Here is a 21,053-nt window from a genome sequence, read left to right as displayed (position 1 = left end):
TTCTGGACTTTGTGACATCTGTGGCATTGGTCAGCGTTTTCAATTTGTCAGTTGTTGCGATCTCTCCTTGCACCCTGAGTATTACTTTGGTACCCACTTTTGTATGATTTCCTTGAAAAGCCTTCCTGCTAAATGATATACATTTCAGGCCCCCCAAATCTGAGACCTGTTGTCCTGGCTGCACTATTTCTCCAGCTGTCGCTCCTGCACACAGATATGTGGCCAAGAGCAGATGGCCAGTGTTTCTGAGGGTTTGGGGTGGGGGTCTCCATGTGGGTGGCAGGCTTCCGATGGCCTGGGCCTGGGTGCAGGTCCCCTGCACATGGTGTGCATATGGGTGTCTGGGCCTCCAGTCTCTTCCTAGCCAGTGGCCATCTCATCGGAGACCGCATCTGGGCCTGGGGGAGGGGAGCTCGTGTCCCACACGTGCTGGGCCCCTAGGGAGGCAGGAGGCACGGCAGGAACGGAAGGGAGACAGCACAGCTGGTGGAGTGTCTGAGCTTCCCCTCCCCCGCTGAGCCGTCTCCCCGGCCTGGGTTCCAAGGCTCAGCATCTCCCTCTTTGTTCTTCAAAGGGGAGGCTGGCTTCCTGGGACCCCCTGGGTCCCAAGGTAGGGGGAGTTCCTGGAGGGAGGGTTGGGTCCTGGGGCTTTGGGGGTTGGGAAGTAGGAGGACCAGGCCCCTAGGGGCTAAGGGAAGAATCAGGATAGAAGACCCCAAACAGTCCAAAACAAAACAGGATAATCCCGGATCCTGATGGGCCAGATGTTCTTGTAGGAGAAACAGTCACAGGAACATTATGCAAACCTTATTCCTCAGATGGTGGTTAAGTGCTTTGGAGAAAAGCAAGCAAAGGAGTGGAGAGTGGGGATTGTCATTTCAGAGAGGGTATGATCAGAGAAGGACTCAATGAGAAAGTGAAATTTAAGAGGAAAGAGGGGAAGAGCACCCCAGGCAGAGACCAGCTGGCAGGAAAGTCTTGAAGGGAGGACATGCCTAGCTTGTCAGAGGACCAGATGGCGGCATAGGAAACGGTTGGCATGGCCACAGTGAAGGTAGTGCTGGAGTTGACATCAGAGAGATTGGGGAGGAGGGGGGTTGCTGATCACCTAGGACCTTCTAGGCTGTTCCAAGGACTTTGTCAGGATTCACCCATTTCTGAGTGAGATGAGAGCCCATTGGAGGTCTCTTCCCCACCCCCACTCCAGCCACAACTAGCCTTTTTGTTTTGTTCTGTTCCTGGCACTTTTCATTTTTATAGAATTTCAAACCTTTAGAAAAGTCCAAGAGTTTTTTACATTTGCCCCATTTGCTTCGTCACTTCTTTCCAAATACAGTATGAGTAGAAAACATTTGCTTTCGAAACCATCTGGAAGTAAATTGGAGCCATCAGGCCCTTTTGCCCCTAGTTACCTCGGTGTGTAATTCTGAAGAACGAGGACATCCTTAACACAATAGGACAGTTCCCAGTTTCGAGATGTTAAAATTAATATAATGCCATATTCCATCCCCTGGCCCACATTCAAATATCAGGGTTTCAGTGATGTCCTTATAGCTCTTCTGTCCTGATCCCAGAGCCAACCCAGGATCACACGATTGCGTTTCCTTGTTATGCCTCTTCCATCTCATTGAATCCGGAAGAATCTTCATTGTTGATCTTCACAGTTTGGAAGAGCTCAGGACCATTATTTTGCAGAGTGTCCTTCCGTTTGGTCTGTCAGATGTTTCTTCATGGTTAGAATCAAGTTATTCAGATTATACCTTCTTGGCAGGAACATCACCATGGATGCCAGAGCCTTCTCAAGTCTTCCACATCACGTCTGAAGACACATGTAGGTTTGTCTCAACACCGAGATGCTGACTTTGGTCACGTGGTTAGGTGGCGTTGGCCAGGGCTGTCCACTGTAAAGTTATCATCCCCTCCCCCAGGAATAATTAATATGTAATTTGTCAGAAGATACGTTGAGACTTTTTGCTACTTATAGCTCCATTAACGTTCACTCACTGCTCGAGTATTCATTGGTGGTTTCTCTAACTCTATATTTATTAGGTGGCAGTTTACTGTAAAAAGAGCTGTTCCCTTCCTTCTCGTTTTATTTATTCATACTGTTAGGAACTCTGGAGTCTTACCTGATTTAAGGAATTATCATCCATCACAATCACTCCTTATTTTAAGCCCCAAATTGTCCCAGATTAAACCAACAGGAGCACCTTTCGCTATAATCCCTAGCTGTTATGTTGTTGTTGTTGCTTTATAGATATCCAATATTCTTTGAAAATTTCTTAACTTTCTTGCAACAAAATGTTCCAAAACTGTCTTATAATTCCCTAACTGCAGCCCTGGAATCAGCCTTTTTTCCTAGGAGCCCTGGTTCATTTTAGAGGAGAATGGTCTTTAGTAACCACGATCTGGGCACTTGATGTACTTATTGCTATTTGTGTATCATACGTTCCAGGCTAGGAATATATATATGAATATATAGAGGAAATATATATATAGGAAATATACACAAAATTTACTTCCTAAGCTAGGAAATAAACATAGATGTATATATCCTTATGTTTATGTATGTATGTTTATATGTTACTATAACATACATTTATTTCTATATCTACACACATTGAAAACCATGAATTCCTATCAACATGCCACGGGAAGATGGTGAAGAGACGAATGACAGAACCTGGTTCATGTTTTAAAAGGATCACTACGCCCAGTATGTTCCCAGCAGACTGTAAAGGAACAAGGAACAAGAAAGGAAGCAAAGAAATAATTTAGTGGCTATTGTAAGAATCTCGGTGAGAGATGTGTGTGGCTTGGACCGGGGTGTTATGGTGACGTGGTGATTTTAACATCTTTTAAATAAGAAACTGCTGACTGCTTCAATGCAGCGTGTGTGTGAGGAAGAGAGACTCGGGGACTATCCTAAGGCTTTTAGTCTGACCTACTGAAGAAATGGAATTTTCTTTCCTTTACTGAGATAGAGAGACTACAGGTGAAAGAAGCCAGGAGTTGGTCTGGCCATTTTGTTTGTGATCAGATATCACAAACAGAAATGATATTAGATATCCAAGTGGGAATGATAAGTAGATGGTAGTATATATGCATCTGTAATTCAGGGAAGAGTTGTGGGGCTGAAGATGAACATATTGGATGTGTTAATATATTATTAGTTGATACGTAAAGAGATCGTTAAGGGAGTGAGTACAGATAGAGAAGAGGTTGGGAAGCTGAACCCTGGGCACTCTCTGACATTTAGAGATCAGAAGGTGATCAACCAGCAAAGGAGTCTGTGCATGAGCTGCTGATGATGTTGAAGGAGTATCAGAGGCCTTAGGGTGTCCCAGAGGGCAGGTGAAGAGAGCCTTTCTAAGGGGAGAGTAAGCACCTGTAAGTAGTGATCGATGGATTTAGCAACACATAGGCATTTGGTAACCTTAGCAAGAGCATCTTTGGTGGATGGGGTAGGGGAGGCACCTGATTAGAGAGGGTTCAGAGGAGAATGGGAAGATGGAATTGGGGGAGAGTGGGTATATTATACCAGGTTTTGCAGAAGAGGGGAACAGAGAGACAGAGTGGTAGCTGAAGGGGGATTGTGTAGTTTCAGGAGAGCTTCTGGTGTCCTGCTAATCGGGATGCCTTTGGGTATGTGTGCGGGCTGGTGGAAGTGATCCAAGTAGAGAGGAAAAGTGTGACGGTGCAATGTCCTTGAGCCCCTGTGGGGCAGGGAATGGGAGCTCTAGGAAGCTTAGGGGTGGGCCTGGGTGCCTGGGTTAGGTGATGGAAGGCTCACCCACACCCCTGAGGGGGAAGGACCGGAGTGGAACCACAAACAGGTAGGCAGCCAGGTAGGTAGGCAGGTGCGACTGTGGGTATCGAGGGGACATCTATCCAGAAAGCCTTATTTTCTCAGTTGACACAGGGAATGAGACTGAGGGAGGAAGGATGGACTCATGGTCTAGGGTGAAAGGAGAAGGGATGAAACAGTCAAAGGGAGACTTGCGGGGAGGTAAAGGGAATGCAATACGATGGCCCAGTAGCACCGAGAACACACACACACACACACCCCCAGTCGGTTGAAGACAAGAAGTCAAATTAGTGGTGAGGTGCCTTTTTCAGGCACAGCCGTAAGAGGAGGTGCACACCGGCGCGTGGGGCCCGCAAAGGGGCGCTGAAGGGCTGGTAGCGGGGGCGGGGCGGGGGGAGGTTCCGAGGAACGGGCGGCGTCCTCCTCCCCGGGGGGAAGGCAGCACTAGGAAAACAAATAGCTTTCTCCTCCGCACGCATTCCCAAAAGTACACACGCTGTGAGCAGGATTCGAACCTGCGCGGGGAGACCCCATTGGATTTCGAGTCCAACGCCTTAACCACTCGGCCATCACAGCCGCGTGCGGCTTGGGGCCTGCGCCACTATAGCTGCCTATCAACGGGCCCGCCTCCCGCCGACCCCGCCCCTCCGCCCGGGACGGCTGTGCGCGTGCGCCGCGGCCCGCACTTCCCCCTGCAACCGCCCGCGCCTCCCCTGCCGGGGCCGCGGTGCTCCCGCCCCCCCTCCGCGCGCACCGCCCCGGCACGGCCCCGGCAAAATGAGCCCGAGCCCCGGGCCCCACGCCCTCGAACGCGGGATGCCCGCGTCACCCCGGTTCCTGGAAGCAAAGTGGGGTGTCAGGCTCCGGATTCACGCTAAAAGTGCGCGGAGCGGCAGCTCAAAGTGGGATCAGCTGGGGAAGAATAAGAATCTTCCGGAAGGCGCTGGCCACCCACAGGCTCTGGAGAGGGTTGGAAGCGCGGTGCTCTCGCAGCAATAATATACTGCTTCTTACGGAACCAGGCACCGCTGGGATTCGAACCCAGGATCTCCTGTTTACTAGACAGGCGCTTTAACCAGCTAAGCCACGGCGCCGGCGGAAGGCGCTTTGCCTCTGGAGGTAGATGAGCTATCGGAGTACTCGGGAAATGAGACGCAGCCTGAAGACGATGGCTCCTGCGGGTCCCGCGGGTCTCCATGACCTCCCCACACCCTTCCCAGGTCCGAGCCGGAGGGTTGACGCTCTGCCCCGGCCGTCCCCCACACCTCGGGGGGCCAACCGGAGCGTTGAGTGGGTACGTGAGCTGACGCCCCATAGCCCCCGTCGACGGGGCCCTCTGCTGCGTGGGATCCGGTGCCAGAGCAGCACCCTCACCTGCTTCGGGGCCCCTGCACGCCGGGCGGGCTCCCCTCTCTGCGGGCGAGCCCGACGGCACCAGCCGCCCGGGGCCGAGGAGATGCTACAGGCAGGGCAAGGCCCTTCTGCCCGCAGGGGTGCCCCGCGCCAAGGGCTGGGGGTACCAGGGCAGGGGGCGGTCACTCTCCCTGCGCGCGCGCGGGCGCGCGCGCGCGCACACACACACACACGAAAGCGGGGCCACACCTCCCCCCAACCCTACATTTCATTCCACAAAGGCCGGGGTGGTTTGTTTTTCTCTCTTTGTATTAAAAAATAACAAGACACAATATCAAAAACACAAATGCCATCGGTAGAGGGTACAGCTGAGAACACCTGGGTCCCACCTGAGGGGCAGCACCAGGGACTCCATGGTCCACCAACCTCCCCCACCCTGGAGCAGCTAGGGGTTTGGACCGCTGGGTCCTGTTTGGGCCTCAGGCCCTCCTCCTCCCACCCAGGGAGGAGGTGAGAGAGAGCTGTCTCCCCCCAATAAATAAGTGCAGCCCCAACCCTCAGGGACCGGGACTGGGCTCAGCCGGGACTGGGCTCAGCCGGGACTTGGAGAGACCACTTCAGCAGCTTGTCAGCAACCTTGCCCAGGGGAAGGAAGGGCTCTTCACCAGAGGTGGGAAATGAGGCTTCTCTGGGCCGGGTTTATGAATCCCACCCTGTGCCCCCTCAGAAGCCCTGGCAGCCCCTGTACCCTGGGCTGCTGGCGGGGGTCCCGCCCCCTAAGTGGGAGAAGCCAGGCCAGTCTCCTATTGGTTGGTCCAGCCACATCCGAGTTCTGAGAGGTGGAACATGGGAGAAGGAAGCTTCTCATGCACTCTCGGAGGGGGCCCCCAAATGTGGTCTAACTGGTGCCATTTTCTGTGGCAGGTAAGGCTGGACTGGATGAGCTCCCCCCTTGTTCCTCCTCCTCCATTGCCAGGTCCTGAGAGCTGGAGACTCTGGCCCCAGCTTGAGCCTGGGCCTCTTCTCCGCCCTCACCCTCACCACCCCCACCCTCACCTCCACCCTCGCCTCCGCCCTCGCCTCCACCCTCCTCCATAGGCTCCAGTCCCAGTCCATCCAGTTCTGAGAAGAGGGGGTCATTGGGGTGGCCGGGGTCTTGGGTGCTACTACCGCAGTCCACGCAGGCCTTGGAGGGAGAAAGGGGAGAAGTCAGGAGGGATTCTCACTGCTCACCTGCCACCCCAGCTCCTCGTGTCCCCCAGCCCAGGAGCACTTCCCAGAATGTCCTCCCAAACAAATATACTCGTCTACACACATGCATGTGGGCCAACAAGATGGGAAAGTGTACTGTACCCTGTTATCTAGAACCCACCACAAGACAGTGTCCATCTGCATAGCGTTGGCCCAGAAAAGGTCTACAAAGACTCGTGTGGTTAAATGCTATCTAACCCTGCAGCAAACATCCTTCAGAATCAACCCCCCCCCCCGCCCCCCGAGGACAAGGAGGGGATCAGCCCCCAGCCTCGATCCTATCGTCTCTCACCATCACATCGAGGGCCCGAGGCAGCTGACCCTTCCGGACCCAGGAGTGCACAGCACCCAGTTCCCTGCGCTGGTCCTCTGAAAACCGAGGCTGCTGCTTCTGCATGGCCCGCAGCCGCTCCCGATCCTGCTTCAGCACAGTGGCCATGTCCCTGCCCGGGGAGGGGGTTTGGACGGTAGAGGCTAGGAGCCAGGACCAGAGCCCACAAGGCTACTATTCTTCCCACCCATGCCTCCTGCCCTCAACCAGGGCTCAGGGAGTTCAGGGCTTCCAAGACCCAGGAAAATTTGTTCTGAAAGGAACTAATGGTGGGGCTCCGAGGAGCAGGGGGCAGGGCGGGAAGGCCTAGGGCAGAGCCAGCCCGGGAAAAGAACCCCCTAAATTCGGTGGGAAGTGAGGGTGGACTGGGAGGTGGACAGAGGGGGCCTCTAACACTCCTCACCTGGAGGGCACCTGGTAGGTCATCATGACACGCTGGTCAGCGTTGGCCATGAGCAGCCAGATGGGATCCTGGAGCACGTACTTTATGACCTGGTCCCCAGGCTCAGCCCTGGCCTGAGCAGCCCCTGCTTCAGCCTCTGAAGAGTCGATGCTGCCAAAGTACTTGCTCGTGTGGCTGCTCTGACTGCTGCCTGTGAAGCAAAGGGGGGGCAGCCACCAGAATCAAGCCACTGCACCCACCAGTGAGCCCTTGCTCAAGGCCATGTCTGCAGCCCCCCAGGCCTGCAGGAGGAGGGCCTGGCCTCCCGTTCCACTGCCCTGCCCTGAGGTGCAGGCGTTTGGGGAGGGAGAGGGGCACTCACGTGTGATGCTGGCTGAGGTGCTTCCTCCCTCATGGGAGCCTAAGCCAGACCCAGAGCCCAAGCCGGAGCCCAAGGAGCCCGAGGCAGCAGAGCCTGTGCCAGATCGAGAGTCCTCCTGCAGCAGCAACTCCAGCAGGTCACTGGAGCCGGACAGCGCGTCCTGGTTGGAGGACTCTGTCACCTCCACCTGGAGGGGGGTGGACAGGACAGGATCAAGAGATCAACACCAAGGCTTCCTTTGGCTGGGGGGGTGGTGGGAACACGGCTGGGCCCAGTGCTCCCTGTTCCCACCCCATGACAGCAAGGCCAGCTGGGGAAGAGCAGGGACGAGGTGCCGGACCCTTCCTAGGAGGCAGGAGTGCTCTCAGAAGCTACTGGGATGTCCTCGCCACCTGTCAGACAGGACTGTCCCCACTCCACAGATGAGGCAGTGGATTTCTGCCTCCTTCAGAAATTTAGCTGGGGTTTCCCACCCTACGACACCATCTTCTGGAGACTGAGACAGTGAGACACAGGACACAGGTCAGGGACATGTGCAAGGAGGAGGAAGAAGGAGGGAAGGGGGCTAAGTGGGAGCTGGTGAAAGGACACAGGGCAGGGGGTCAGTGCTCACCAGTCTGGCCTCTGGCTCAGCAGTCTCCTCACTGGGAGGCGGGGGCCCAGCACTACTCCCAGGGCCCCCCGCCGTGGCACCCCCCTCAACACGGGGGGGCTCCTCAAGCTGCAGCAGGTTTAGCTGGAGCGGGGAGCTGCATCTCGAGTTGAACAGAGGCGAGTCCGACCGGCGGGGAGGGCTGGGGGGTGGTGGGGGCAGGGACGGAGAAGGGGAGTGGGAGGCAGGGGTGGGAGGCCCTTCCGCAGGCGTCTGGGGGACCCCATAGGGGTAGCCAGACGGGGTAGGGAACAGATAGTTAGGAAGCACCAAGGCCACCATTGGGGTCACGAGCGGGGCAGGGAAGGCTGCAGGGGGCCCAGCTGTAGGGGCAGAGGCAAGAGACTGGGAGCCTCCCCGAGGGGAGAACACCGGGAGAGGGTAGGGCTGGACGACAGCCGGGAAGGGAGTAGTGGCAGGTGGGGGGGGCCAGGGGGCGGAGGGTGACACAGGTGGCGGGTGGGAGCCATAGCAGGGGGCTTCGGCCCGGGGGGTCTGGTGGTGGCGTGACCGCTTGGCTTTGGATCGGCAGTGGTGTCGGCGACCGGGGGGAGCAGGGCCATGGTGGCAGCCTGTGGGGAGAGACCAGGGTTATCAGCAAGGGCCTCAACCTGGCCGTCGGCATCCCTGCCACCCTCACTGCCCTGCCACTCCGACCAGGGTGAGGGCAGGAGAGGGCCCCAGGAAGAGCTCGGCCCCCGGGCCACACAGAACAAGGAGGGACCCTGGGGAAGGAGAGGGAACCTTCAGGGAAGAATCACAGGAGGCAGGGCCACGGGGATTTATTGCAAAAGGAGCCAGGAGAGGAAAAGTTACAGGTGGTGGGGAGCTGGGGGTGTACGGAAGACGGGGGCACGTCGGCCGATGGGAGGAAGCAGGGCGGGTCCGCGGATGAGGGGGCAGGCGGCTCCGGTCCATCCGCCAAACTCCCACAGCAATGCCAGCCTGGGCGCTCCTCCTGCCCGTCGAGGCCGCGCTCGGCCTAGCTCGAGCGATGAGGCGGGCGGGAAAGCCCAGTCCCAGGTCCTGTGTCCGCCTGCAGGGAGCCTCTCTCAGGCACCTGGAGGGCTGACATCCTGCCCTTGAAGCCCCAACCCCAGCGGGAGGTGTCCCAGCTCGCCTGGCCTGACTTCAACCAGGAGTCTCTATGGGTCTCTTAACCAGCGACAAGTTGGTCATAGGAGGGCGTCCTTTGGCCCCTGGCCCCAAACTCGGCTTAAAACTGCTTACCTGGAGCAGAGCAACTCTGCCTGCCTGTCTCAGTGCCAGCCCCCCTCAGGGCTGCCCTCCTCTGGCTGCAGCCCAGAACCCCAGCCTTGTGGGGAGAGGCCAGCTGGGGGCCTGTCCCTAAGCCCGGCCCTGGCAATGGAGGCAGCACAAGCCCAGGGCCCTGGAGCAGGACTGTCTCCCTCAAGCACCCCCTGGCCCCCGAGAGTCTGGTCCTAGACTGAGCAGAGGACAAGGCTCAGGGACATCCTGGATGGCTACCTCGCTCGCCAGGGGCCAGGGGGGCCGGGGAAGAGCTGTCGAACGCCCGCAGTCGGCCAAGGTCTCGGAAGCGGCTGAGGAAGGCCTGCTCCTCCTTCTGTGTGTGCAGGGACAGCACGGCCTTGGTCAGGCCCACTGGGCGGTAGGCATCTGGGGCAGGGTCAGGGGCTACCGTGGGGCTGGGGGCTGGGCTGGGGGCTGGGCCCGGAGCCAGGCCAGGCAGGTCCTCCATCATGATGATGTCTGAGAAAGGGGAGACAGGTCATTGGAATTACCTCAGGCATTCCTGCAGCCACACCACAGCCTCCCCTCAGTGGCCCAGCCAACCCCTGGCCACTGCCCCACGGCCAAGCCGGGGCCCAGGTGCATCTCTTGACCTCCTCCCCACTGAGGACCCGTTCTGGGCCCTCATTTCTGTGCAAAGTGGTCCTGAGCAAGAGAGAATAGAGTCCCCTCCAGTGACAGTGCCTTAGGGTGACACCTCCATGCCTCTCCTCTCTCCTCCAAAGGAAAGCTCACCACCCTTCACCCTTCCCTCACATGTATGATGATGCCCAAAGACCCTCTGGGAGTTTTCGACAGCCCTTACCCTCAAACACTGCAGGCACCTGACGCCTGAACCCCCCCCCATCCTAGGCTCTGTGTGCGAATTGACGCCAGGCCCATACCCGACTCCGGGGGCTTCTTGTCTCCCACATGGACGATGGTGGAGCTGAAGCTACACTGGCTGGTGACAGATACCACGCTCTCTGCCTTATTGGCCAGGGCGAGCGGGCTCAGGGCGCCTCCCACCACTGGCTCCTTCTGCAGGCTGGCCCCCTCCCCAGACAGCACTGCCGGTGGATCTGTGCAGAGAGATGGTGCCAGTTACCCCCAGGAGATCTGAAGAAGAAATCTGGCAGGGGTGGAGGGCATGGACAGGAGGCAGGAGTCTGCATATCTGAAGGCCCAGAGGGGGACAGGGTATAGGAAGGTGGGGGGCCCCAAAGGCAGATGTGTAGAGACACAGAGCCAGCAGGACAGGGCAGCAGGGGCAGGGCACACGCCAGGTCTTTACCTTTCTTGGTCCCCAAAGGGACTGGACCCGTCCTCTGCTTGTCATCGTCGGAGGCCGATGAGGTGGTGCAGGAGGAAGAGGAGGCACATTTACGCTTGGTCGTGCTAGGGATGTTACAGCTCTCCAGGTACCTGTGGGGCCGGCAGAGGAGGTGAGAGTGGGGCTAGAGGTGGGGTGAGCCAGGGCCCGAGTGGGGAGGTTTCACAGTGGCCTCACCTGAGGATGCTGTCCAGGCAGTTAATCTGCTGGTAGGAACAACTGGAGGCTTCTTTCCTTTCAGCCTCCTCAGGGGTCAAGGTGAGTGGGGCTGGGCCTGGAGCAGGGACCATCTCCAGTTCTGGGTCCGGGAACTGACCAGAAAGTGTCTTGGCCTTGAACATGCCTGTAGCTGGGCCGAGGACAGAGAAAACAGAGAGACAAGTTTGTCTGGGTTGGGGTGGAAGTCAGGGAACCTCCAGGTCTCACTCCTCACCCACACCCCAAACAACTCACCAGGGAGGCGGGGCCGGGGCATAGGCCGAGCACGGGACTCAATAAAAAGTTGCTGGCCCTGGTGCTTCACCAGATGCACATCCTTACAGATCTGCTGAAAGGTCACCTGTGCGACAGAGCAGGCCAGCATTGGGAGCGTCCAGCCAACATCAGAAGCCCAGGGCACAGAGTAGCGAGAGGTACCAGTGAGCAGGCGAGGAGGCCATGGTGAGAGCAGGACCAGAAGGAAAAGGCAGAGAGATGGGGCTGAGCTCCTCTGGGCCTGGCCATGATGGTTCTGAGAGCACCAGGGGAATGCAAGCCTGGAGGGTGGAGTGGAGGAGGGACACTCACCGGTGCAGGAGGCCCAGGCCCCTCGGCATCACCCCCGTTGCTATCACTGGAGGAGCCAGGGCTGAGGAGAGGGCCTGGGGAAGTGATGGGGCCCACTCCACAGAGCCCACTGGGACTGGGGCTGTGCACAGGCTGAGGCAGGAGGACAAACGGGTTAGATGGCTCAGCCCTGCTCCCCACCCCTACCTCATCTCCTCATTTCCAAGCCCCACCCCTCCACATTCACCTGTAATAGCAACCGGTGGATCTGCTCCGAGAGCTCCTGGATATCAGAGTCCAGAGACAGAGCCGGGCTAGGGGCCGGGGGAGTGAACACATCCTCATTCAGGGGTGCCCTGTGGGGTGGGGGAGGGTAAGCTGAGGCCTGCCCCCTCCTGCAGAGACGCAGCCCATGGAGCCAGCCCTGGGGCATGGCCCACTTACGTGCGTACTTTGTGGCGGCCCAAGACAAAGGCCACCTTACGGCTCCAAGGGTGCACGAAGCCGGCCCAACTGGTGTCCATGGTGACATACTCCCCATTGCGGGCGCAGAAACGGATAGGGGAGTGGTCGAAGGGCTGACCAGCCAACTGCAGGACTGTAGGGGTGGGAAATGAGGTGAGGTTCAGCAGGACGGAGGACCACCCCCTGGGGACCTGGGAGACCAAGGCCCCGAAAGATACAACCACAAGCATGGCCATCGAGAAGCCCTGCAGATAGCTGAGAAGGGAGAGCAGGAGAGAGAGAACTCACTCTTCTTATGGATGGCCAGCATGAGGGGTCGGTCCTCGGGATGCAAGAACAGGAGCACTGGAGCTCCCAAGAGGTCCTGGGGGAGGTAGCCCAGCAGTGGGGCAGCCCTGAAAAGGGAGGTGGCATCAGAGTGGCCATGGCCTCAGCCCTGGCCACCCCATTTTCTTCCAGGTCCTGAGCTCACCTTTCATCCACATCCTGGAAGAGGCAGCTGGGTGTATGCCGAGTGGTGAAGATCCTTTTGTCAGGGGGGATCCGGGGAGCTGAGGCACAGCAAACGTGGCCATTGGGTTCTCTCCAGAAGGGTCCAGCTTCCCTGCCCGCCCATGCCACCTAGGGCTCAAGCTGGCTGGCAATCCTCCCCACAGCTCAGCCCGGGGCTGTGTAGCCTACAAAGAGGGTCTGGAGAATTCCCCTACTCCACACCCAGAGTGAACCTGAAGATCAAAGCATACTCCTTTCCCAGCTCCTAGCTCCTGGTGCTCGTCCAATGTTCCCTCTAAAAACGGCCTCAAACCCTCTAAAAACGGCCTCAAACCTTCTTCCTTCCGGTACCTTCTCTGTCCCAAAATTCTGAAGGATGGAGACTTCACCCATAGCCCAGGGAAGTCACCCTGCCTCCTACTAGGCCAGGCCTGATGCCCACATACCTTCATAACCCGAGTGGATGCGCTCAGCGATGAGCAGGCAGCATGGCTGTGCAGGCGCCCCGTCTGAGACCCGGATCTTGGTCACATATGGCGTTAGGCGGAATGGCTGGTACCGAGGCCCTGAATCCCGGTCAGGACCTCCTCTACCAAGGGAGAGAAAGAGGCATTAGTGACTCTCCGTGGAGGGCCACCCACCCTTCACCTCAAGGCCACCGCCCACGCAGCAAAGAGGCAGGGAGCGGAGGGTGGGAGGGGTTCCGCTCCCACTTCCCCCAGCTACCTGATACGGCAGAAGACAGACTTCTCCTGGGTGAAGTCCTTGAGGCCCGAACCTGGAACAGACCAGAAAAGCACTAAGAATGACCCCTGCCAACCTCACCCTGGGCTGAAAAGCACCCAGCCAGGAAACGCTGGGGTCCCTGGGTCCCTCACAGCAGGAGCTTCCTGGGACTGCTGGTCCCTCCTCGCAGGCACTTGGGAGCCTCACCTGCTGAGGCCCCAGCACCCCAGGTGGGCAGGCGAGAGGGGGCAGTGGAACCATAGAAGACGCCCACGTCCTGGGGAGCCAGCAGCTCTGAGAAGCGGGTGCCCCGGAACACATCCCGCTTGCAGCGCAGCAGGACGCCTGCCTGCTCAGAAATGTAGACGATGCGGCCTGTCAGGAAGGAGACAGCCACGGAGAAGGTATCCTAGGCAGGAAAGTGAAGATGGAGGAAGATTCAGCAGCTATGCATGTGAGGAGGGTGGTGCATAAGGACAGAGAGGCCGGGCTGCGGCTCACCTGGTTGCGAAGCGTGTACTCAGACGTGACGTGCTCCAGCTCCTCCAAGGTGTAGACGGACATATCCATGGCACAAGGCTCACCCTCCTCCAGGCTCCACTGTTGGTAGTATTCCTGGTTGGCTGCGAGGTGAAGGCAGTGAGGTATTTAGTGCGGAGACTGCCCTAGTGCAGGAGCCCAGGACCTGGCATTGGCTTCCCCGGAAGCGCCACACTCACCCTGCACCTGCTTGACACAGGCCAGAGCATACTGTAGCGTGGCCAGGGTCCCAGAGCGGCCCTTGCCCCGGCGCTCTGGCGGCAGCCGAAGCTTGAGCTCCCGCAGAGCCGTCATAAGTTCCTTCTGGGTCCTTGCCCGAGCTGACTGTTCACTGCTGCAGGGCCCACAGGGAGGGAGGGGGGTAGAGACATTAGCCCCAGATCAGGGCACAGGCTCCCCACTCCCCCCACACTCTCCTCTGGCCCCCAAGCCCACGAACCTGCAGCCACTGGTAGACGGGTTGTCCTGCTCTGAGCTGGCACTCAGGAGGCTGTAGGCAATGGAACTGCTGGGTGGGGATGGACTCTGAGAGTTTGTGCTGGGGGAGAAGCAACAGACCCAAGATGAGAAAGTGGCCAACAGCATATGCCTATCCTCTAGCTCAGCTACTCCCCTACCCTGCAATATACATCCCTACACACCTCTTGCTGCTCTCAGTGGTCTCCAGCAGGGCGGAGTCCTTGCCATTGCCAGAAGAGGAGCTATGGGAGCTGCGCTGAGATGCTCCCCTGGACTCTGGCCCATTGGATTCATTGCCGCTGGAGCCATTGCTGTTGGCATCTGTGTCATCTGCCAGGCCAGGGCCAGGGCAAGACGGGTGCTGTAGAGGCCCAGGGGATGGGGCCCCTCCAGGGCAAAAGGACTCCCCTGGCCCTGGGTCCCCTCCCCCATCAGCCCCTTCTAGGGGGCCGCTCATGTCTGGGCCATGGGGAGGGCAGGAGGAAAACAGGGAAGGCAGAGAGGCCACCACGAGCACACAAGGGGGCCGGGCGGCCTGGCTGGGGGAGTGAGGTGAGAGGGTTGAGAAGTTCGATCACAGACAGCACCTGGACAGGGAGACCAAAGAAGGCAAGCTTGGAGAAAGGTGAGCAGCCGGGTTTCACCCAGACCTCCCCCGTGTGCCCCCGCGTCCCCGGAGACCCAGGCATCCCGCCGACAGGGAGCCTGGGCAAGTTCTGCTTCCCATGCGGGTAGGGGGGGCTGCTGCAGGTGGGAAGGGGCCTTTCTCGGGCCTTCCTCCATCCACGGCCCCTGCCACCGTGGCCCAGGAGAGCGGAGCCAAAGCCCGGGCGCTTTCTATCCCCAGATCCCCAGCAGGCCCCCACTCTGCCGGGACTGCGAGGCCTCGGGGCAGGGGGCAAGCCGGTCGCCTCCTATATTTAGGCCTCCGGGCTAATTTTATCCGGGGGCGGCACCACCCCCGCCGCACATGCGCACGGACTCGCGCGGCCCCACCACGCGCTTCCGCCGCCGCCGCGGTCGCCAAGGAAACCGACGTCAGCAGCTGAGCTCAGCGGTTGCTGGAGGGACCACGGGAGGGCGGGAGGGGCGACCCCTCCCCCATTTCCCGACGGAGCCGGGGATCGACCCACTCCCACGCTGGCGGGCGCGGCCGCGGGTCGCCCACCTCGAATGCACCCTCAGGCCCGGGAGGGCCCGGTGGCCACACGAAGAAGGGCAGCCCATCGGGTTTCCAGCGGCCGACCCTGGTCCCCAGGGCAAAACACAACTGCCACCGCCCTCGGCTCAAAGGCTCCTCCGCCCGGCGCTCGCCGGGATCCCGGCCATTCTGGTCAAGACGAGGCGACACCGGCCCCTGCTCGTTCTCCCGGCCCCCAGACCCCACGCCGGCACCCGCCATTGTCAGGGACACGGGAATCCTCTCTCCTCGGCCCTCTACTTTTACAGATTCCACCCCATCACCCCACCCCCATCCGAAGCGGACACACTGAGCTGTGAGCAGGGGCCACACCGCCGCCAGAGGGTAGTTCGTCCCCTACTCCTCGTCCAACCACACCCCCAACCCCCGGAGCATTTTCTGAGCGCCAGTAGAAAAAGGAAGGCTGTGGCCAGCAGCAGGAACTAGCGCCGGGAACGGGATGTTCCAGCCTGAACCAGGCTTACATCACGGCCGGCGCGGGGCCAGGGCCTGGAGGGGGGAGGGCGGGGAGCGCGGAAAGCCTGAAGGGGTCCCGGAGCCGGGGCAAAAGCAGGGACCCCCGAGTGACGAGAAAGGCGGCGGGGGTCTGCCTGCCGAGGTTCGGGTGTGGGTCCGGGCTCGCTGGGAGGAGAGGTCAAGGCCGGGGTTCAGGTAAGCGGATCAGGCGCGCGGACAGCCGATGCAGGGTTGCGAGGAACACCTCGGTTCCCGACGGCACAGAGGGGGTGGGCCGCGCCAGGGAAGGCGGATTGCCGGCACGCGGTCCGAGCGCCGGGGCCCAAAGCAGAGCCTGAGGCTGGAAACGGCGGCGGCCCGACTCGGCGCAGGAGACCGGCCCCGGGGGGGCCCTGGGGATGCCTACCTGGCCGCGCGAGCTCTCTCCGGCCTCCTGCCCGCCGCCGTTGCAGCCCTCCGCCGAGTGGAAGCTTCGCGGGGCCAGGAGGCGGGTTGCATAATGCCAGGCACTGCCCCTCATTGGCCTCCTGCCGCGGAGCCGCAGGCCCCGCCCCCGATTGGCTGGGGATCCCGTCCCGGCGCCTGATTGGCTACTGGCCCCTACTGAGGTCAGGGCTGTGTCACACACACGGGCGCACGTGGACCTGGGTGCTGGCGCTGGGCTGAAGGGCCCCAGACACCACCACGCAGCCAACGGGCTTAGAACGCCTTGCACAGTGAATAACGGGAGGGAGGGAAGGAGGGAGGGAAGGAGGGAGGGAGGGAAAGAGGGAGGGAGGAAGGGAGGGAGGAAGGGAGGGAGGGGTCGGGAGGTAAGCTGCCCTTCAGGGGAATCGCCGGGCTGCGGTGGGTGCTTAAGAGAAGTCCACTCCCTGGACTGTACAGCCCTGCAGAACAGGACACCTTGGCCTTGCCAGAGGTGGGGGAAAGGAACGCAGACCCTGGGGGTGGGCCAGGCTGGATGAGATGGCTGGTCCCTGGGAGGACAGGTGAGAGGGGGTGGGGCACACAGAAACCCAGCTTGGCCTCTCCTGGGTTCCTCCGTCCACCCTTGTCATCACAATAAAGCCATTTTATCCAGCCTCTTCCTCTGAGACTTCAGATCCTGTGGACAGCCACGACGATAGCAATTGAGAGTTCCCATGTGATAGGGGGTGGAGTGCAGGGGAGGACAAAAGGGACAGCCAGGGTCCTTAAAGGCTGTGAAAGGAAACAATGCCAGGTGCTTCCGTACCCAATGACAGTTGCTGCTTCTCTCCTGAGGATGCAGCCACCCACAGTCAGGACTGCCCCAAAGTGGGGGCCAGGAAGCCAGGACTACAGGGAAACAAAGGGAGTGGCCAAGGGAAGAGAGCAAGTGGGACCCTAGAGAGACACAGGTGGGCGGCAAGGGCTTCAGATCCCCACCACTGGGACAATAGAAAGCCGAGGACCTCATCTGTCACCTCACTGTATTCCCCAGTACCCAGGACACAGCCTGATGTAGCACCATAGGTGATCAATAAATACAGTGACTTTGTTGTAAACAAGGATAGATTGAGGGAGGACAAGGGGTCTCAGCGATGGAGCAGGAGCTGGAAAGCATGCTTTCTGTAAAGGGGAGGGGGACAGAACACTGAGTCCTGATTTGGGGAAATAAAGTGCCAGGATGAGCTGGGGAACAACCGCAGTGACACACTGTTCCATCCAAGACGGCCATGAGTAGTGCCTCCCAGGGCTCCCTGTTACTGTGGGTGGCAATTGAAGAGGTCCCCAAGCTGACGCTGACATAATCAGATGGGGGTGCACTCCCTCACTGTCACGTGGCCTAAGCTCTCCTTAACAGTGGCCATCCCTGTGGAGGGGGCAAGGGGAGGGCTCTGTGCAAAAGATGGGGCACAGCGGGGTCATAAAACAACCCAGAAAAACCAAAGCCAGGAAACACAGTAAACAAAGGACTCAGGAGTCTGGTTCTTCAGTGTCATCTCCTTGGAAATGTCCCCCCAACTCCTAAACTGTGGCCCGGTCCCTTGTCTCATGTGCAGACACCTCTCCTCTGGAAACCCGGTTTTCCTTGCTCCCCGGCTCTCCTCCGGGGTATGGGTGTGATCTCCGCATAAACGGGCAGCCCGGGCTCTCCTACCCCCACCTCCACGTCTGTGTTCTGCGTAGACAAAGGGGTCCAGCGCTCCCGCAGCCACCCCACCAGTTCCCAAGGCCCCGGCTGTCCTGCCTCCCAGTCCCCACAGTAACCAGGCCCTGCTGCCGTCAATGGAGGAGAGGGGGCGGGAGGGAGCGGTGACGTCAAAGCGGAGGAAGAGGGCGGAGCAAGTCAGCCGGGGAATGTGGGACGGGGAGGCTGGAGAGGCAGCGGTTTGGGAGGCGGCCAGCCCGAGAGGGCGGCGGCCAGCGCACTTGGGAACATCGTGTTCTCTTGGCCGGCGGCCCAGGACATGCACCCAGCCTGGGCGCCTCCCCCAACCGAAGACAGCCGTCCTGTCCCAAAGCCAGGGATTCCTGGAGAGAGGATTAGGAGGAAGGGGTCCCCCGCCCCCGCCCCTGCGCCTGGCTCTCCTCTCGAGATTCGCAGCCGCCCTCCCCTCGGCCTGTTCTCGCAGCTCCTGGCACTGGCTTCCCCCCCCTGCCAAACTGTACACATCTGCTGGCCGTATCCCAAAGAGCTGGGGCGGAGACGCTGGAGGCCCAGGTTCTGCGAGAGAACACGCACCTTTGCTCCTTCCCAGAGGCCCCCTCGGAGCTGGAATCTCTTGTTACTATGGCAGCAAAGAGAGGGGAGGAGGGGCGCGGAGAAGAATGGGTGTAGGATGAGGAAAACGAACTGGGACAGAGCAAGTGGCCCAGGTCGGGGCCTGGATCCTGGGAGAGGGTTTGGGTTGGTGCCTGACCAACAGAAGGCCAAGAGGGAAATGAGGAGGGAGTCACCAAAATTTGTAGAAAAACTTGAGAATGAGAATAGTTCCCAACCACAGCATTCCTGTCACTGTTGTTTTGAGATCCTATAGGCTTTTTTGTTTTTTGGGTTTTGGTTTTTTAGCTAAAAGCCAAACAAAAACATTAGGCCATGCCCCAGGCATTGCACTAAACACCATACGTCTATTATCTTATTTAATCCCCAGAACAACCCTGGGTGATGGGGATTACCCTCATTCCACAGAACCAACTAAGGCTCAGAAGTTACTGAATTTGCCTCACAATGTGTTCTCGGCTGTTAAGAAATGGAGCCCACGGTTAAGCTCTGAGCTCTGATGATGGCTTGTCATTCTGGCATCTTACCTTTTGGGCACCTGTGCGGTGATTCCCAGCATTTGGGGGATCAGCACTTCTCTAATATACAGCCGATTCTAAGTTTGGTGCCTAGAACATAGATCTACCCAGCCCCTTCTCTCCCAGAGCCTGGTCTCAGACATCCAGTCTGCACTCCCCACATGCGCCCCCGATCATCTTAGCCCCAGTTTTCACACGCTCACAAAGTCCTTGTGATCACCCCAGCAGCCACTGAACCCAGGGATTTCCTAGGGGCCCCACCGGCTCACTCTTCCACCCAACCCCGGGTCACCATGCCACAGGTCCGGCTGTTTGTACAGAAAGCAAAGCTATACGGAGAGGTTGGAGCCTCCTGGCGTCCAGGGGCTCAGGAAGACACATGCACAGACAATCCGCACAACCCTGCCCTCCCTCTCAGGACAGTAGCTACTCCACCTTTACTCCCAGGGAGGGCTCTAAGGTGGGCCTCTGGAGCCCCTCCGCTCTACGCAGGAGAACGATATCCAGATCCGCGACGGATGCGACGGGCTCAGGATCACACACATCATCTCACCACCCTTTCTCGAATCACCATGTCAACCCTTTGGTACCCTCCGACCTGCCCTACCAGGGCCTCCCTCCAGCCTCAGAACCCCTGTGTCTTTTAAGTGCTTAGGGTGCCTATCTAAACAGTAGCCAAGGGCTGGAACGGCTCCCACGCACTGTCAGGGACCCCGGGGGTAGGGGTCTCGGCTCCCTCGGGTAGCTGAGGGCTTCCGAGCCCACCTTCCCAGGACCCCCTGGGCCAGTCGGGGTTGAGGGTGGGGAGTGGTCCAGGCACCTAGAGCAGTGAGGGATCTGTCAGACGTCGGAGACTCCCGCCCTCGTCCCTGCGGAGCTGAGCCTAGGGTCCCATGCCCCACGATCCTCAGAGCTCCCCCCGCGGCGATCTTGCATTCGATCGACCCCCCGTCCCACTCCATTGATACCGCCCCCATCTGGACGCAGCACTCGGGAGAAGCACACACGGCCGCTGCTCGTCTCCTCCCACCCGCGAGCACTCACCCTGGCGCGCAAGCAGAGGCCACGGCTTCTTCCCCTGCCGAACCGAGGCGCCGGGACAGGCTTCCCCCCACCCCAGGCCCGCCCACTCGCCACGCGGCCACGCCCCTCGAGCTCATTGGCCCGGGGGCCCCGACCCATGCCCCGCGCCGCGTGCGGCCGCCCGGCCCCCGCGCAGCCGCCATTGGCGCCCGTGGCCGCCGTCATCTGCTCATTGGTCAGCTTGCCCGCCCGCAGCGACAGCTCCACGTGCGAGAGGGGCCGCCCCGGCGCGTTGATTGGGAGCCTGGCCGAAAGTCACGCCTCCATCCACTTCAGAAGTTCTTATTGGCTGTGGCCCATCCTCCGACCTGCCTGTCCCGCCCTCCAAAGTTTCTCATAGGCCGGGAGGTCTCGGAGCTGTAGAGGACACGTGCCGGCAGTCTCACGCGGCAACTTGTTTACCTGGAAGCTGGGGATTTTCCTTGACGACACTCTAACCAGAGCCCGCGGAGTGTGCGCAGGCGCAGCGAATGTGACCTGCACGCAAGCGCCGATGTGAGCGGCGGTGGCGTGGTTGGGGAGCTTTGGGCCGAGACCCAGGCGAGCCGACCCGGGCGTAACCGGGGCGCCCCCCCGCGCTGGGTCTCCGGCCCTGTGTCTCTAAGGCCCCGTGAAGCTGGAAGGGGCCGGCCTAACTGTGGAGCAGCCTTCAGACCTCAGCGCTCCGTGATGATGATGATGATGATGATGATGATGATGGCGGCTGCCCCCCGGGTCGTTCTCTGTGGACCAAGCTAGGCGCCTGTCACAAGCCCAGAGGCCGTCCCACTACTACTCCGCCCCACAAAGGAGCCTGGGCTCCAGAGAGGTTGCATAATCTGTCTGGATTAACACTCCAGTCAGGGATCAGGCCGCAGTT

General features: G+C 59.6%; 1 protein-coding gene and 2 non-coding genes across 4 annotated transcripts; all 3 read right to left on the bottom strand.

The window, feature by feature from the left end:
• Positions 1 to 4,302: 4,302 nt before the first annotated feature.
• Positions 4,303 to 4,384, bottom strand: TRNAS-CGA (transfer RNA serine (anticodon CGA)). Its single transcript has one exon. It is a non-coding gene; the product is annotated as a tRNA-Ser (tRNA).
• A 444-nt stretch (positions 4,385 to 4,828) lies between these two features.
• Positions 4,829 to 4,902, bottom strand: TRNAT-AGU (transfer RNA threonine (anticodon AGU)). Its single transcript has one exon. It is a non-coding gene; the product is annotated as a tRNA-Thr (tRNA).
• A 550-nt stretch (positions 4,903 to 5,452) lies between these two features.
• PER1 (period circadian regulator 1) lies at positions 5,453 to 20,254 on the bottom strand. Of its 2 annotated transcripts, none has more exons than XM_072821236.1 (23): positions 20,156 to 20,254; positions 14,373 to 14,777; positions 14,171 to 14,269; positions 13,911 to 14,065; positions 13,693 to 13,814; positions 13,399 to 13,600; positions 13,192 to 13,243; positions 12,912 to 13,054; positions 12,446 to 12,524; positions 12,262 to 12,368; positions 11,953 to 12,106; positions 11,756 to 11,864; positions 11,530 to 11,661; positions 11,197 to 11,302; positions 10,921 to 11,092; positions 10,705 to 10,835; positions 10,316 to 10,492; positions 9,648 to 9,890; positions 8,121 to 8,731; positions 7,508 to 7,694; positions 7,147 to 7,336; positions 6,705 to 6,855; positions 5,453 to 6,347 (listed from the first exon to the last, which is right to left on the bottom strand). In XM_072821236.1, the coding sequence occupies exons 2-23, from the start codon at positions 14,645 to 14,647 to the stop codon at positions 6,060 to 6,062; spliced, it is 3,885 nt and encodes a 1,294-aa protein (XP_072677337.1). In that variant the 5' UTR covers positions 14,648 to 14,777; positions 20,156 to 20,254; the 3' UTR covers positions 5,453 to 6,059. The 2 variants fall into 2 exon arrangements, with proteins under 2 accessions (XP_072677337.1, XP_072677336.1); XM_072821235.1 differs by lacking the exon at positions 20,156 to 20,254 and adding an exon at positions 16,254 to 16,393.
• Positions 20,255 to 21,053: the final 799 nt, after the last annotated feature.

The sequence above is a fragment of the Canis lupus genome, chromosome 3 (assembly GCF_048164855.1).
Source record: "Canis lupus baileyi chromosome 3, mCanLup2.hap1, whole genome shotgun sequence".
NCBI lineage: Eukaryota > Metazoa > Chordata > Mammalia > Carnivora > Canidae > Canis > Canis lupus.
Note: the sequence above shows the minus strand (reverse complement) of the source record. Positions and strands in the feature narration are given on the sequence as shown.